This window comes from Trichosurus vulpecula, chromosome 9 (genome assembly GCF_011100635.1).
Source record: "Trichosurus vulpecula isolate mTriVul1 chromosome 9, mTriVul1.pri, whole genome shotgun sequence".
In the NCBI taxonomy this organism is placed as follows: Eukaryota; Metazoa; Chordata; class Mammalia; order Diprotodontia; family Phalangeridae; genus Trichosurus; species Trichosurus vulpecula.
The window spans coordinates 75,822,132-75,840,347 of NC_050581.1; the positions used below are offsets into that span (position 1 = coordinate 75,822,132).

General features: G+C 38.9%; 1 protein-coding gene across 1 annotated transcript in view; it reads right to left on the reverse strand.

Moving 5' to 3' along the window:
* The window catches only part of IFT140 (intraflagellar transport 140), a 175,123-nt gene extending 158,146 nt beyond the window's left edge, over positions 1 to 16,977 (reverse strand). The window contains exons 1-2 of the mRNA XM_036738510.1: positions 16,831 to 16,977; positions 9,269 to 9,490 (exon numbers count right to left, since the gene is read on the reverse strand). Of these exons, the coding sequence (XP_036594405.1) occupies positions 9,269 to 9,490; positions 16,831 to 16,977 (369 nt within the window). The remainder of the gene's footprint in view (positions 1 to 9,268; positions 9,491 to 16,830) is intronic.
* Between the last annotated feature and the right edge of the window lie 1,239 nt (positions 16,978 to 18,216).

Below are 18,216 nucleotides of genomic sequence, written 5' to 3' on the forward strand. Positions count from 1 at the left end.
CTAGCTTTATGAAAACAAACACTTCATTTCTTTGGTTTTCATTAACATCTAGAAATATCTTACTTTATGCTGCTTGGTCATTTGGAATACTGTACGTACCCTGCTCTCTTCTGAAGAAATAATTTAAATCTTTCCCTTTGAAGCCCAATTATTTTCATTGATATTTTAGCCTTAGCTTAGCTTTATAGATTTTTTCCATCTCTATTGCTCTTCAGAATATCATGTTTCAATATTTCCTTTAGTTTCTTGTAAGCCTGGAAAAATCCTGCATTTACTCTTCATAATGGAAAGGGTTTTTTTTTTTCTTGCTACCTTCAAAATTCGTTCTTTTGTCCTGTAGTTCTGAAATTTAACAAAGTTGTTACTTGGTCATCTTAACATGGAATTTCTTTCTTTTAGTGTTGAATATGATAATCTGTACTTTCTTATCTCCTTCCAATACTTTATGGGCAATTTTTCTGTATGATTTCTCTTAGTAGAAATTCAGATTTTCAGGAAGGCCTATTATTTTAGATTATATCTTAACATTTTATCTTCAAGTTCCATGTTTTTATTTTGTTGAACTCTTCTGTATTTTAATCTTATTGGAGGTTTCTGGTACATTACTTCTCTTACCTGTTTTTTGTGTTTCAATTCTGTTCTTTTTTAAAAGAACATGCCATTGTGAAATGTGTATTTTGTTCTAAAGTCTGGTTAGTTTTGCTGATTTCTTGCTTAAGAAATTTAATATCTTTGTTTCTTATTTTCATTTATCATTTTATTCTCTTCCAAATCATTTTAAAGTTGCTCCATTATCACTGTAGTAGGGTAAGTTTCTTGCAGAATTTTTGCACTACCTTCATGTTTCACATGGGATCTTTACTCAGTTTCCTTTGTTGTATTTGTCCATTGAGATATCTCTTTTCTTTGATTTTTATTAATTTCTTACTTTTGTCTTCATTATTAAGTGCTAAGTTTTACATGGTATTCTTATTAAAGCCATGCTTGTACCATTAATCCTTTCTATTTCAGATTCCCAGTGCTGTTGTCCTCTCTTCTACCATTTGCTATCGATTTCCTGTCCTCCTGTCCTCTAGACCACAAGGCCTAGTACTCTTGATGGTGCTGGTGACCAAGCATCAATCAACAAGCACCTACTCCATAAGAGTGATATTCCTACAAAGAGACTCCCAGAGGCCAAACACCTATTCTTTCCCTTTCCTTACCTTCCCCTTTAAATTTATCCCTCTTTTCTAAATCAGATTTTCTTTAGTAACTAGGCTAGACACTGGGAACTCTTCATGAAGGTAATACATTTGGGATTCTCTTCCATCCATCCTGGCAGTAGAGATCTCTGAGATATTGCCACAGGGATAACTTTGAGAAGTCAATTATAATCTTCCACTATCTTCCTTAATAATTTCACAAATGGGTTAAATCACAAATAGGTTGCCTTTAGCTATCATGCCATAAATAAGCTGTCTTTAGCTATCATGTATCTTTGCTTGACAAAGAAATCATGTATTTTCTGGCTGAAGTGGTTTCTACATTTTTTTTTTGGCCTTCTCATTGCAGTGAATACTTTATATCCATTAAACTTCTATAGGGAGTGGTAATAATTGTGGTAAATACATTTTTTTTAATGTTTAATTTATGATTTTGGTTTTATATACCATCACTTTCCAATAGCCATCCCTCCAAAGACCCTCCTTTGTAACAAAGAAAAAACAGTTAAGCCCAATAAATTGTAGCAGCAACTGCAACTGGCAATGTGTATAACATTCTGTATCTGTAGTCCATCCTCTCTTTACTCAGAACAAAAAATATATATTTCATCATCAGTAATCTAGAATCAAGATTAGTCATTGTGTTTAATCTGAATTCTGCTGTCTTACAGTATTGCTTTCATTTATATTATTGTGGTCACTGTGCATGTTGTTCTCCTGATTCAGCTTTCTTCTCTACATCAATTCATACAAGTATGTTTCTCTGAATCACTCATATTTAACATTTAATATTCCATTAAATTCATTTGCCGCAATTTGTTCAGTCACTCTTCCATTAATGGGGAACAACTTTGTTTTCTTTGTTTACTAGCTTTCTCAAGCATACTGATATTTTGGTACATACGGGGGCCTTCTTTCTATCTTTGACCTTAGGGTATACGCCCAGTAGTATGATCTCTAGGTAAAAGACCACAAACAGAAGATGACAGAATAAGGCAGTAAATTAACTGGCTCTCCTAAATTTGCCCACAAATAATTTAAAATAAGGCCTCAAAGTGAATTTTAAAGTGGCAAAAAGGATTAAAACTCAAGGTAAAACAGTTGTCTAGCCTAAAATAACTTGGGAGGATATTAGGAAGGACCAGACCTCCAGGGGCGGTAGTCTGGTCTAATTGAAGTGTAGATACCTCCAGGCAGAGACCACTGAATCAACAAACAAGCCCTGGGGCAGCTGTGTTTGTGGCAGGAACTTTCACCCTACAGACAGCTGTGGTCACAGTTGATCAGGGAAAGACTGCAGGGCCCTTTGATGGCACTGGACTGGGGGGTGGGGGTGGGGGGGCAGGTGCACTGACCAGATGAGGTCCCAGGCTATGGCTGTAGGTGACTAGCAAGTATATGCTGGTGACTCCACAGTTGCAGAGGGCCAGGGCCTTGTTGGCTGTGGTCACTAGAAAGAAAGCAGAGTCCCAGATTTTGGTTCCAGGACAGAGGGGTGAGCTGAAGCTTATAGCTTAAGGAGAGACTACAGGGAGTAACAGCATTTTCAGTGACAGCATTGCTGGGAGCCCTGGTCACAGCTCAGGGGCAGAGAAGAGTATCTAAGTCAGGTCCCCAGATAGAGCTCAAAAAAAAAAAACCAAAAAAAAAACCCAAACAAACCAGAATGAAAGACCTGAAGCCTAATGATGAGGGCACAGTCTCTGGGAACCCCCTTGAATCTGGAATACAGTCTCTGGGAGCCCTCTTGAACTGTCCTTGAATCTTCCAACTAGATCTGGCCTTTCCCTAAGGCCATAAGCCTTACATTCTCATTAGGCCCAAATCTCTACCTAGCCTCGCCCTTTATTGTCCAGCTACTTCCCACCCTTGATACTGTTAATATCCATGCCTTCTGCTACTTCCAACCCTTAATTCCATTCTCTTGGTTCTTGGACTCTGACCTCATCTTGCCCTCCTTAGACTCCTCCTCAAGACCCTCCCTGGACCCCTCTTCTAGTCACCCCAGACCACCCCTCAATCCCTCCTACAGTCTTTGTGTATATAATCTCCATCTTGCCTCCATGAAGGCGCTCAAGTTCAATCTAGCTCAGCTTAGATTGAATCTGGCCCACTTGTGAAAACAGGCGTCTCAAAGGGTGGGATTTCTTAAGACAACCTATTATGGTGAATCCCTAATAAACTTTCTCTTTTTGCTTGGCTGAGAAGGCTTGAGTCGAATTCTTTCGGCAGGACCCGGCATGTAGGTATTTTGGGGTCTTGAGCACCCCTAGAAACCTATGGTTCCCTACCATCATCATTTTGACTTAAACCTCTTCACTAAGACACTATCCCCTACACCTTGGGACTATGGCTTGATTCTAACATAAAGTTAACAGCCAAGAAATAAGCCAATAAAAAAAAAAAAAGAAAAAATTGAGTAAGTAAAAGAGAAAGAACCCGGCCATAGACAGATACTACTTTCACAGAGAAAATCAGGATTCAAACTTAGAAGAAGATAGTGAAGTCAAGACAACTACTAGTAAAGTTTCAAAGAAAAATATAAAATGGGGCAGCTAGGTGGCGCAGTGAGTAGAGCACTGGCCCTGGAGTCAGGAGGAACTGACACACTTGACACACTTACTAGCTGTGTGACCTTGGGCACGTCACTTAACCCCAATTGCCCTGCCTTTCCCCATCAAGAAAAAAAAATCAAGAAAATATAAAAGGTTACAAGCCCAAAAAGAGTCCTTGGAAGAGCTCAAAAAGGACTTTAAAAATCAAAGAAGAGAGGTTGAGGAAAAATTAGGGGAAAAAAAAGGGTAATGGAATGTGAATAGAGAGAAGCAGGGAAAGCCTTATATAAACAAAATGAAGAAAGCAGAACCAGGAAAATTATATACATGATGACTACAATAATGTAAATGGAAAGAACATAAACAATAATAATATATTTAAAACTATATGCATCAAAGTTATAATAACCAAGCCTAGCCCCCAGAGAAGAGATATAAGATAAAACTTCCCCTTCCCTCTTTGTAGGTGGTGGGGTCCATGGATGTGGAATATTACATAAAATGAAATTTTTTTTTGCTATGTTGGTTAGTTTTGCTGAACTTTTTCCTCTTTATTCATTATTATAAGGGACAGCTCTCTGGGAGGGGGCGGGGAGAAGAATAAAGTGGGAAATGTAAGGGGGGGAGGGAGGTGGCCAATGAGGGCCCAGTTCCAGAAGTAAATGTGTTTTATAAACCTACTTCTGGAATGTGTGAAGACACGAAATGTATGAAAAGTATTTGGTGACTGTTTCCTATCCACTTAATGAGTGGTGAAGAGGGCCTTTTGGTTGGCTGCTGAGCCAGAACACAGAGTGAATACAAAAAGCTTAAATAGAGGTCATTCTTTCCTTCCTGTTGATGCAAAGATGTAAACCCTTCTCCTCCTTACTTCCCCCCTCCTCACTGGACTGACCAGGGAACACATGGCTTCTGAGGCAAGCTTCTGTGAGGGATGCAGCTGTTTTTATCTTCTTTCCTTTGTTTCAGGCCATGAGATGTCCAGAGGCCAACCTTGAGAAGGAACCAGCCCTGAGGAACGACCTGCTGGAACAGGTCTAGCAAGCAACTCTATCCCTCAGGATTGCAGAGTATTTGGAAGTGAACTGAGTGAGGAAAATACTGTGTAGCAACCATTTTAAGTCTGATCTCACTCTCCCCAGAGCCTGAGGAGGTAGAGGAGGAAGTGTACCCCAGTTTGGAGGGCTTGTTTTATGCTTCTGTGCTCACTGTTTCTTCTCAGTAAAAAGACTTTTGTAAGAGATAAATGATGTAAACTGTTTATCAGCAATACAGTGGAGATACTAGTGAGTCGAGGGGCAGTAATCCTCAGAGATTGAAATTGCATTAGAAAGCTATCTTAACTCCTCAGGGGTACCCCTACATCCCTGGGGAGGTAATATAGCTGCTTCTGGGGATCTGACTTGCTGGTGTGAATGGAAAGTGAGATAAGGACAATCAGAGTTCACACAGACAACATAAGTAATGTAAGAAGCAAGAGATATAAATAAAAATTTATTTTAAAATAATAGTCCTGGTATCATTGTGGTCTCAAATTTAAATTGGATCTATTTAAGACTTGGCCATTCACTTTCATTTAGCAGTATATTAATAAACTTGAGGGAGTTAAATGAAAGATCTCGAGACTTCTAAAATATATGTGGCTAAAGTTATATCATATGATTATATATATATATATGTATCTGTATATACCTTGATTGACCTCATAATTTTGTCCTACATATATGACAAAATCTGATTATATAACACATTTTTTAGTCAAAACTTACCCATAAAATATAAGTACATGTGAAAGAACTCTGAAGAAACAGGTTAACCTAGGGGTACATTGAGGGGTTTAGCTGTATTGAGTAGCTTCAGTAAAGTTATGGTATGCAGGACAGCAAAGAGGCAGCAAGGATTAGTAGGGAGAGTGCTGGATTCGGAGTCAGACAATCTGGATTCAGATCATATCTTCCAGCACAACTCTGGTCAAGTCATTCTCCCTCTCTAGCCCTTGGTTTCCTTACGTTAAATTGCCGGGGTGGGGGGGAGTGGCGGGTGGTGCACAGCGGCATAGAATGACCTCTAAGGTACCTTCTAGTTCTATGATCCTATTACTTCCATTTGCACATATCATATCAAAAGTTAGTGGGAAAAGTTCCAGATGCCCGAAGTCCTCATTGGTTAATAATTTAAAATTTGAGAGAAAAGAACTTGCCATTTTAAAATTTATATTTATATTTATTATATTATTTATATTTATACCTGGAAACATTTGCCCCATATACCCAGATATATTAGGATTAATAAAGAATTGATTAACTGGCCCCTCTTCTAATTCACCTATTTTCTTTAATTATGGAAATGACTGGAAAGAAATAAATAACCTAATAGAAAATCTGTCCTGGTTGTAAAGTATCTTTTGCCAGGGCTATTTCCTTTTAGCTCATTATTAAACAATTTTTTTTACTTGAATGAATGAATGAATGAATGAACACACATTGTGCTAAGTGAAAGGAATACAAATATAAAAGCAAAGATGGTTCCTGCCCTCAAGGAGTTACATTCTATTAGGAGAAAGAATACAAATAGGGGAAGGGCACTTTGCCCTGGAAAGTTACAGGCATGGGGAGTAGCGCTCAATGACATAGTTGACTTGATTTTGGTGCATGGTTTCATAATAGAGGGGGCAAAGAGGAAGGAAAAGATACATTAGGTGACTGGCAAGGCTGCTGGAGAGGAAACATTCCCTTGTTCCTAATATTTGAAAGTTTTCTCCCTACTATGGATTTTCTGGTGTGTAGTAAGGTTTTGGCTATGTCTTAAAGCTTTCCCACACTGAATATATTCATAAGGATTTTCTGTAGCATGAATTCTAAAGAGGCCAATAGGAATTAGACTAAAAATAATAAAGGTGGTTTTTTACATTTGGTACATTCATAACATTTCTCTCCAGAAGCTCTCATTAAATGACACCTTCATAATTTGGGATTTTTTTAAAAGATTAGGTACATGTATTTCTATCACTGAGAAAATACCAACACACATGCATAAGTTGTATCATGTGTATGTCTCAGAAACTGTTCTGTTAAGTTGCCTAATTTATGAAGGATTCTTAATACAACTAATGCATAACGACACTTAACGATTCTGACTCTTTAAGGATGATAGGAAGTATCAGCAAAGTACTAATAACATGGGAGTAAAGAAAATGGATCGTAGGAGTAAATAGGAAAAGTATTTGTAAATGTATTAACAGATGTGCAGATATGGTTGGTGAATGATGGAGAAAGAAGAGGGCTGCTCTAGAAGTAGGAGTATTGATAGCTTTTACTGTTATCTATCTGTATGAGTGTGGTTTATCATCAGGGTCTTGATAATATGGCTATACCATGGTAGAGAAAGATCTGGAATAAAGCTTCCTAGTCTTGTTCTGTAACTGGTGCCTATGCCAGGCTCCTTCATCTGTGCTGAGCTGGCACGTGCCCCAGGCCACGGTTGTTGGAAACAAGAGGGAAGGAAATGGAGCCTCTCCCCCAGAGCCCCTATTCCTATCCCCCATCCCTTGGTGACTTGGCACTGCTTCTCTCTCACCTTTCAGAATTTCAGAAAAGCATGAATTCAAAGTGAACAAGACACCATCAGAGGATACCATCAAAGGATTAGATTAGTGACAGAGCAGTACACAGACATAGGGGAATGGTTTCTCTCTCTCAAATGGGAGGAATCCCATTTGCTTTAAATCGATGAATCCTTCTTTCCTTTGGGGACATCTGGTTGCTTCTAGGTGAAGCCCAAGTGGATGACTCCCAGGTGGCCTAATGGCAACTGAGTTTGGCCACTGGAACTCTTGCAATGTGGTCATGGCGGCCAATGTAGGCACAGCCTGAGAGAAACTTCCTAGCAGCCATTCAGGCACAGGGGCAGGGAAAATCATTGCAGCTGTCAGTTTAAGAACTCCCTGTTGCAGGTATCTATGTTAAACCAGGCAGAGGTAGCAGTCATAGAGCAAGCATAACTAGGAACCAGAGAGGCTTCCAAAAATGTTAGAGGCTATGGAGAAGAACCTGCTAGCCTTCTCTCTCTCCCCTGGACCTCCTCATTTTTACTTTTGTGTTCTTCTTCTTCAGTCCAGGATCCAAAGCTAAGACCCAACACCAATCCATTATTCCATTTCTATAAGTTGCAGGTACAAGTAGAGATGCAGGATATGATTGAGTGGCATGTCTATGTAGGAAGATTGAACTTTTCCCTAGTCTTTCAACATGCTGAACAAACCAAGTGGCCAATGATTGCTGTTTACCTAAATCTTACGGATGTGGTGGTTTTTCACAAAATCACAAAACCGAAAGCAGAAAATTTCCCTGAGGTGGGGTAGAAACAGCCATAGATATCATATCCTAAATATCCTGAAGCAATATTTTACGTTTCATCCCCTAGAATTAATTCAGAATCCAGGCAACAAAGGTTTGGGTTTGGTTTTTTGGGGTTTTTTTTTGCCTAGTTCTTTGAAGCCAATGGGTCAAGGTGTCAGGAGAAAAAGAAATATTCTTTTGCATATATGTCAAGAGACCTAGAGGAGACCACTGGCCTGGGGGCTGGAGTACACTGCCATCTGGTGGAAAATTATGAACACTCTCTTATTTCTCATCCCATCAACCCTGGCTATATTTTTCACTGGTCTGCTATGGGAGGTATGCTCATCTTTGGAATCACCAACCTGGGCCTTGGCTATCCTGACTGGTGAATCAGACAGCACAAATACACATAACTAACTATATCTAGCTGGCCCTAGAATCCAGGCAACACTTCATATTCCATCTGACTAACCAACCCAGCCATTTTCTTTGCCATCTATCTGGCTACCACATGCATAATTTTCTCCCACTACCCCATCCCTTACTTTCCACATCTTGCTCTGGGAACAATAATAAAATAAATGTTACTATTACGTCTGGAAAGGATTTGTTAATTCTCCTATGGTTCTACATACCATTTTTGTGACTTCTCCAATCAAAACACTATTACTTGGCCTTCATGCCCTTATTTGTGTTGACTTCCAAGCTTTTTGTAAGCTCCTCAAATGTAAGGTCCCTCAGGGAAAGGACTGTCTTTTCTACTTGTATGCCATGTGTTTAGCACAGTGCATAGCATATAGTAAAGGCTTAATAACTGCTATTCACTCATTCATTTACTGATTAACAATAAAATGATAGCTGGTCTGTCCCTGAGCTTATGGAAGGTAGGGTACAAGGTGATGTGAGCCTGGGCAACTATTCCTGTACCAAAAGTATCTCATAGGACACACACCCACCATAGGTCTGAATATGAAAGAATATCAATACTTAAACCTTAGAGGTAACTTTCACAATGAAGGGAGTATAGGAAACAAGAGATCACATCTTAGCCCTCATGTTTTTCACCAGTTCTGACAGATTAGATTATGCTACACCTTCTTTTCTATGGCTTAGTATCTTTGGGAGTTTTAAAGTTATGTGAAATAAAGTGAAAATTTGGCTTACTTACCCTATCCCCAGACACAAGGCAATTTCCATTTGTGCTCCAGTTTAGGACTGTAATATCAGCAGCATGGGTGGTGGGGACTGTGTGCTGTTCTTTATCTTGCTTGTTAAATACTATGACTTCTCCAGCTTCCCAGCCAATAGCCAGGATCATTCGAGTTGGATGCCAGCTCAAAGACATGGCTCGGAATGATCTCTCAATGTGTGTTTCAGGCACATGCTCACCCTACACAGGAAAAAAAATAATAACTCATACTGAAAAAACAATCAGCTGCTACAGTACAAAAACACTAGGAATCAATGGATCAACCTGAGGTTAAATATGCCTAACGTGCCTAATGATGGTTTAATAACGTATCAATGTTAAATAAAAATGCTCATTAACTTCAATGTATCAATTCAAATTTAACTTGTAATGTTTCAGTTCAAAAAGACTTTGAATATGTTCAGCTCTATGCCTGGTACTATGGGAAACAGAAAGAACATAGTCCTTTCCCGCAAGGGTTATTGTGACCTCACTAGGGATATAAGACATAAATGTGAAGCAATTAAATAACAGCATGATGACATATGTGACTAAATGCTAACATAAAACAGTTCAGCTATAACTGTTATAGATCATAGAAAGGAAATGCCATGGCCAAAATATTACTGAAAAGAATCAGAATCTAAAGGATCTTAGTTCATTTAGGAAAAAAAATAAACTTCACAAATGCCAAATTTGGTGAGAAAAGGTTCAGGTGCCATCTGACCATTAGCTGAATTCAAATCACTTAATAACAAAGTATTTTTAAAAATCTAACATTACGTGCCCAAATGAACAATATAAGCATTAAGTACCATAGGATTAAAAGCTTGAATATTAAAAACCGAGAAAAATTTTTTTTAAAACTAGACAAATATCACAGCGATTTACCAAATATAGTAAATGTCAGTGGAATTAGTTAGAGGTAGATAGCATGGTGCAACATACAGAGAGCTAGGCTCAGAGATGGGAAGACCTAGGTTCAAGTTCCAATACATATTGGCTAGGTGACCCAAGGCAAGTCAAGTCGTGTAACCTCTCAGTGCCCCAGGCAACCGAAATCACACTAAAGTCTATTCTTTTACGTACTTGCACCATAAGTATCCACTAGTTTCAACGATATAGGTATTTGCAGTGAAGTATGCTCCAGATTTATGGAGAAAATGTTTTATTGCCACCTTTTCTAGTTAATTCCTTATTATCCAAGCTCATCCCCACCTAACAATAATTTCATTCTGCAAAACGGGAGAAGAACCAAAAAGAACTACTATTCTGGACCTGATTTCCACCAAGAAGGAATTGGTTACTGAAAGTGAAATCAGAGGAATCTAAGAGTGGTGTGACCATTCTATATTAGAATTTGTGATAGAGAAGCAAGGGAAATCTGGACAGAGTCTGACATGCACTCTAGCTTTGAGGAGAGCAGGTTTCAAAGAATTTAGTGAAACGGTATGCAGGAGACTACAGACTCAGAAGAAACCAGCCCGAAAGGGACAGGAGGCCCTCAAAAATAAAATTCAGAAGACAGAGTCCCTGGGAATCAATACATCTAGTCCACACTTCCCATCACCTCCATCCCTGAACCCAATGCCTCAGTACTTATGATTAAGAGGTAAAGGGAACATCATGTAAAGAGATCCATGTGGATGCACAGAGAGGTCACAGACAAACAGATATTTAAAAAACACTTAAGGATGGATTCACCAGCAAGTAAGAGAGGATTAAATATAAAAAACATGAATAATGTCAGGAACAATAAAAGGGGAAGCTAATTGGTGCAGCAGATAGAACACTGGGTCTGGAGTCAAGAAGACTTGAGTCCAAATTCAGCCTCAGTCACTTAGTAGCTATGTAAACCTAGGCAAGTTACTTAACCCCGTTTGCCTCCGTTAGCTTATCTATAAAATGAGCTGGAGAAGGAAATGACAAACCACTCCAATATCTTTGCCAAGAAAACCCCAACGGGTTCACAAAGAGTCAGACATGACCTAACAACAACAACAAAAGATGATTAAAATGTTGTTTAGAGTTGTTTTATTTTAAGTCTCTACTGGAGGAAAGAAAAGCATCAAGGAAGACACAGGACAGCTAGTCACAGCGGACAACAGAATGATAATAAAGAACTATGAGTTCCACTTCATGTTGTCCTCTCTGCTAAAAATATTATTGGACGGCAAAGGACAGAACAAAAGTGGCCAATGAAATAAAAAATACGTAGACAGAGGGTAAGAGAGTACCTAGTTGCCTTCAATGAGTTCAAGGCACAGATGAAATACATCTTAAGGTAATGAAAGAACCAGATGTTTTATTACTAAGGAAATTATGAGAGATCTTTAAGAGATGACAGAGAATGGCATAGGGACCACAGGCCTGGAAAAGGGCAAACATCTCAATTTTTTTTTAAGAAAATGATAATTGTAAACTATAGGCCAGCTAGCTTGACTTTCTTTCTTGGCAGAATTCTAGCTCATATCATTAAAGCAACTGTTAGTGAGCATCTAGAAAAGGAAGCAGTGAACAGCAAAATCTAGAGAGCTTCATCAAAAGCAGATAATGCTAGACTAATTTCATTTCCATTATTAAAAAAAATAACTAAGTTGGTAGGTCAAGAGAATGCTATAACTATAGTTTATGTAGTTTAATCTATAGTCTATAGTAACTATAGTTTAACTAGGTTTTAGCAAAGTATCTAAAAATTTTTTCATGATAATATTGTGCAAAAGTTGATGAGATATATGAAAAACAATAGACTACTGAGATGGATTTGGAAATGGTTACATGGCCAAACAATAGTTATTAATGGATTCTCTGTCCCTAGAGTGCCCCAAAGATCTGTGCTTGGCCCGATGCATTTAAAATTTTTATCAATGACTTGGTTAATAAAGGTTTAGGTGACACACTTGTCCAAGTATGATAGAAAAAGGGTAAAATAATTCAAGAAGATGACACAAATCTAGGAGGGATAGATAATATGTTAGGTTACATGTTAGGATACAAAAATATCTTGAAAGGCTACAACATCAGGTCAAATATTTTCAAGATGAAATTGAACATGGATTCATTGTAAAGTCTTATACCCGGGTTCAAAAGATGAGCTTCACAACTACAGGAGAGAAGAGGCAGGGCTAGAAAGCAGTTTATCTGAAAAAGTTCTGGGAGATTTAGTGCCCTGAAAGCACATAAGCACCCCAAAAAGTCTATGTGATCTTAGGCTACATTAAGAGAGACTTGGTATTCTGGGTCAGAGGTGATATAATTCCACAACACTCTGTCCAGGTGTGATGGTAAGCAAAATGGGCTCTTAGCACTTAGTTCAACCAAGGGCCCTTGAAGAGTTTGGCTTTTGTTTCCTTTGAGTAATTCAGTGTATTTCATTGAGCCTAACTAGGTGCTAAGCCCCAGGGCCAAACCCCTATTAGGTGTAAAACCTATGTGGGTGAGGATTGATAACTAAGGTGGGGCACAAGGTGGGGCTAACTCAGGGGAGGGCCTAGTTTACAAATGAGTTGGAGTGATAGGTTTGGGACATCAGAGGCTCTTAGACCACCTGGGTTTAAGTAGCCTCTTTGTGCCGATTTTAGGTCATGTGACTCACCCTTGACCCTGAAAAAGATATAAAACCAGGGGTTGGCTTTCTATTCCCTGGAGCTCTTACCCACAGCAGTGGTGGCTCGGGTGACTCTAGGCCAGCCCTTGTTCTGAACTTCCAGGCTGAACCTAGATGTTGGTAACTATGAATCTGTATTTGGTTTGTCTGTTGATGTCTGTAATTTGTTTGTAATTTGCTCTGAAGTTCAGTGTGCTGGTCTTTTCCCCTGAACTAAGTGAATGATATTTCTATGCTGAATTAAAGTAAGCTTGTCAACCCCTTAACCTTGCTTTCCTTAGTTAAGTAGATCAAAAGAACCTGTGCTTTTGCAGTATGCTGGTAATGTGCTTGTTGTTGGGCTTCCGTTGGTCTTTCACCCCCACAACAGCTGCTAGCTGGATTGTTGAAACACCAGGTCAGACCACATCTGGATTATTAAATATTCAATTCCGAGCAGCACATTTTAGGACAGACATTGATCAGCTAGAGAACATTCTGATGAATGCAATCTGATGGTGAACAGTCTTGAGAAGATGTCATATGGATGACAGTTGAAGGAACTGAAGATGCTTCATTTAGAAAAGAGAAAATGTAACTGCTGTCTTCAAGTTTCTGAAGGGCTGTCATGTGGAATGTCTGTTTGGTTTAGTCCTAGAGAGCAGGACTACAAGCAATGGGGGAAAGTTGAAGAAAGACAGATTTAAGTTCAGTTTAAAGAACCAACTGCTAACTTAGGGCTATCCAAAAGCTGCCTAGGTGGCCTCTCCACGTATTAGGGTCCTCCTCCCAGGAGGTCTTCAAAGCTGGATGGTTACCTAGGCATTCTAGGGATACATGTCTAGGGAGGATTTAAACTAGATGGCCTTTGGGGTCCCTTCCAAATCTGAGGTGCTACACAATTCTGCTCTGGCCTCATTTTCCAAATTTCAGGGTATGGAACCTATAGTATTCTAATTCAGTTCAATTAAACAAACATTTATTAACTACTAGGTACCAGCAATTGTGCTAAGTACAAGGGATATAAGTAAGAAAAGAAAAATTGTCTTCATCCCTCCAGGAGCCTGCAATCTAAAGGGGAAGATAATACACAAAAGAAAACTAAAAAGGATGGGGTGGGAAGTAGGGAAATCAAGCAGAGTCACCAATGGAAAATATGGTAATTACCTGAAAAATTCTGAGCCCTCTCTAAAGAAAGGATCTGGGAGGAGATGGGTAAGTATGAAAAGCCAATCAATTTGCACATCAATCTGCATGGTGATGAGATTTCATTTTATCAGCTTATTCTGGAGGAGGCTGGAATAGAAATCAGTTCTCCTATACCTTGCCCTACATCCCAGACTCCTTTGCAATTCATACACATCTAGTGCTCAAGCCTGGACTGACACCATATCAACTCCCTCTGCTCACTGGTCTCACTATAAATTCATGTTACCTGTTTGAAAAGGGCTCTTACTACTGCATAAACGTCCTTTAACTGATCCTTGGCTTATTTTCTTTCCCACTCCCCTCAGTGGATGTTCCAAACCTTATCTTCCTCCAACACCTCCCTTCCTCTCAAGAGGTTATCCCGCAAGAGCGCTCTTATTTTCACAACGCAAAACCTCTCTACAACTTCACCCATTTTCATTTCCCCCTCTTTTACTGTGGTCTCTGGGAAAAAGGTAGCTTTTCTCCGTGCCAGGGAGAACCCCTCTACTTATGCCCTCAACCCCGTCACCAACCATTCTCCTCCAATAACCTAATTCATCAATCATCTCCTCTATTTCTTTTACCATAATCACTACTTTCTCACAGCCTACAATCAAGTTTACCTCATTCCTAAAAAACCTTTATTGTTGCTCTGCTATAGCCTCAGGTCATTATTTAACTTCTCTACTCTCAGGTATGAGTATCCCTTAGAGCTCTGTCCTAAGCACTTTTCTCTTCCTTCTACAGGCTCTTTGTTAATGATCAGCTCTCTTCTCAAAAGTTTACTTACCATTCTGTGCAAGTGACTCCTAAATTCAGCCCTACCTAATATTTTTCTAGAACTTTACACTCACATCACCAACTACTTGTCAGACATCTCCTGGATGCCTGATAAGCACCTTAAACTCTGCTTCTCTAAAGTAGAACTCATTATCTTCCCACCTCCTCAATTTATCCCTTCTCCAAATGTCCATGTTTTTATTGAGCTGCCATCTGCCCTGTCCCTCAAGTTTATAATCTTACAGTCACTCTCAAAACTTGAACTTAGCTCAATTAAACAAGTATTTGCTAAGTATCAACTATGTATCAAGCACTATGTGCTGGGCACTTGAAATGCAAAGAAAAGATTAAAACTGCCCCTGCTCTCAAGGAGCCTCCCACAGAATACACCTTCTTACGTACACAGATAAGGAAATATAAACTATCTAAGTAAACCCTTTCTTCATCACACCATATTGAGTCAGTTGCCAAGTCCAATCAATTCCAGCTCCCCCAAATTTCTCACATTTATTCTTTCATGTCCACTCATGTGTCTACCACCTTAGTTCAGGCCCTCATCACCCTCAAAGGTATTATCATAAGAGCCTACCAGTTCATCTCTCTGATTCTGACCTGGTACAGGCTCTGGAAACCCCCTTGAACTTTCCTTGAATCTTCTGCCTGCGGCTATAATGTTCCCAATACTCCACCTAGCCCAGGCCTTCATTGTCCTGTTGCCTCGAGGTTGCCTCTGTCTACTTCCCTGCCCTTAATCCTATCCTCATTCTCCCTTGGCCACGTGGTCCAGGTCCCAGGTCTTCCAGGCCCTTCTCTGTTAATTCATCGTCACCCTAGCCTATTGGCCATTTCTGTCAAAATCCTCCCTAGACCCCTCCTCTAATCACTAATCCAGACTACTTGGACAACCCAAGATCCGTCCCATAGTCTTTCTGTCCCATAGTCTTTCTGTACGCAAGATCCATTTCGCCCTTCATTAAGGTGCTCAGATTCAATCTGGCCTGTTTACAAATGCTCAGATTCCTTAAGAGTCTGGTCAATGCAGCAGATTTTTAATAAACTTTGTTTTTCTTTGGCTGAAAGAAGAATTAGGTCGAATTCACTCGGGCAGGACCTGTGTGTTGCTATTTCAGGGCCCAAGCACCCCCAAACCTCAACAATTCCAGTCTCTCCCCTCTATAATTCCTCTACCATATAGCAGCCAAAAGAATCCTTCCCAGGCTCTGGCGTGACCATGTCATTCCTTTGAAAGAATCAAAGAATACTAATAAAGACAAGAAAGAATAATTTTATTGTGGGAAGAAAACAATTTTAAAGATAACTGATTAATTTTAGAAAAAGGTAATCCCAGTTTTACAGACTGGGAAGTCATGTTGCTACACATGCTACCCTCCATTTTTATGAGAAAAATGCAAAAAGTAAAACTTCATATTGATATCAGGGATTTGTTCAAGAATGCAAGTCTTAGAATATATCCTGCAATTAATAAAAATTCAGCCCAATGGCATTTTATCTAATTGATAAGACAATCCATTAGCTGATTCCCCTGGCTCATCATAAAAGCCCAATTTGTAGTTAGTATCTTAAGTTTATCAAGACAGGAACATTGTAATACACACACACACACACACATATATGCATACACACACTACATATATGTGCGCTATATCTATACATATATATGTGTGTGTGTGTATTTCAAAGCTTGCCATCAGAAAATGTGGAAACATGCCCAAATCATGCTGGATAACAGAAGAATTACCATATTATGTTATAGACACAGTTTAGCACTTAATTTATCTCTAATTGATTCAAACAGTTTAACTTTCTTTTCCCTGGTACATTTTAAATTTTTTAATAACAAAATCGATGTCTTAACTTTTTTCTATTCCGCACAGTATGAAGCTGCATTGAGTATATCATAGGAACTCAATAAATATTTGTTGAATGAAAAAGATGCTTAGGTGAAAATGGAAACTTAAGTCACCTGTTCTAGGTATACATCTACACTTCCTCCAGAAGTCGTGCTGACAGAAGCAACTGCCAACAAGGGATGAAGAGGATGCCACGTTATATGGGAAGGAGACCCAGCTGAGTCAGGAGCCTTTATCCGGTGATCAAAGTAGAGTGCCATGGTAAAGTATCAACCTGGTCAGTATCTAAACCTGCAGGGAAAAAAATTCAAGCATATTATTAAAAACAAACAAAACAGATTGTGTATAGACTTAGAAATACCTCTTATAAAAAGGAAATATTGCCAACATTCTTTAGTAAAAGCATTCAAAAACTCAAATCGTCACATCAGTAGTGTCTTTACTACAAATAAATGGAAGTGACACAGACAGTAAATAATCTTTGCTAATTTTGGTTAAATGTGCAACAAGGAAATTTTGCACTTAATGTAGCTATTATTTATGGATATTTACAAAGTCAAGCAGTTTCACAGATGTAAAACTGAACCCGAATTAGCTATCTTTGTTTTTTTTGAAAGCAACCTAAGGTTATTTCTACATCTTCTATTCTCAGGACCACAAAGTAGAAAGAAGGAAGGCATAACCTTCACAGAAAAGAATGGTCTAGGAAATATGGCCAATTTATTTCTATTCAGAGGAAAGTTAAACTCAGAATAATAAAATCATTGAATGCCAGAGATAGTTCAAACTGTGAATTTTACAGATGAGGAAATTAAGGTCCAGAGAAGTAAGGTAATTAGACCAAGGTCACAAATTTATGGCCACATCTGAATAGGAATCAGAAGTTTTTTCTCCACCTAGAGAACACTGGACCAAGGAAGGAGGAAAACAGGATGGGGTAGGGCTTAAAGTCTTTTATCCTCTTAAATCATCTATGTTCATTTGATTATAATGTTACAGAAGACATTTGGTCACAGCTCAATGTTCCCAAGTTGTCAAGAACTAATTTATTTCTGATTAAGATTTAAGTAAGGTTGATTAAGATCCTGAATTTGGGCAGAATCTTTTAAATTAAATCCTTTTGGAAGGTAAACAAAGGGAGAACATCTGGCTTTGCTGGAATTGGAGAAGCTCGGTTGAGCAGATCACAACTGTCTGTACCTTAGTTATTCCTCTACCTCTCAGATGGAACTTGTGGGAGCTGCCTGGTGGAGAAAACCTTTTTTAAGCTATTGAGGCCATAGAGAGCACTACCACCCAGAGTGGGGAAAAGGAATTGAGCTTCTATTTTCTGAAACATTAGCAACTGCAAAAGAAGGGAAAAAATGGAACCTCAAATTTCAAACTGGGAATGGAGATCAAATTAAAACCACTAGAAGGAAATCTTAAATATATACAATGACATAGAAACTTGAAAAATCCAAAATTTTCTCACATGGTGATTCAATCAGTGATTTCTG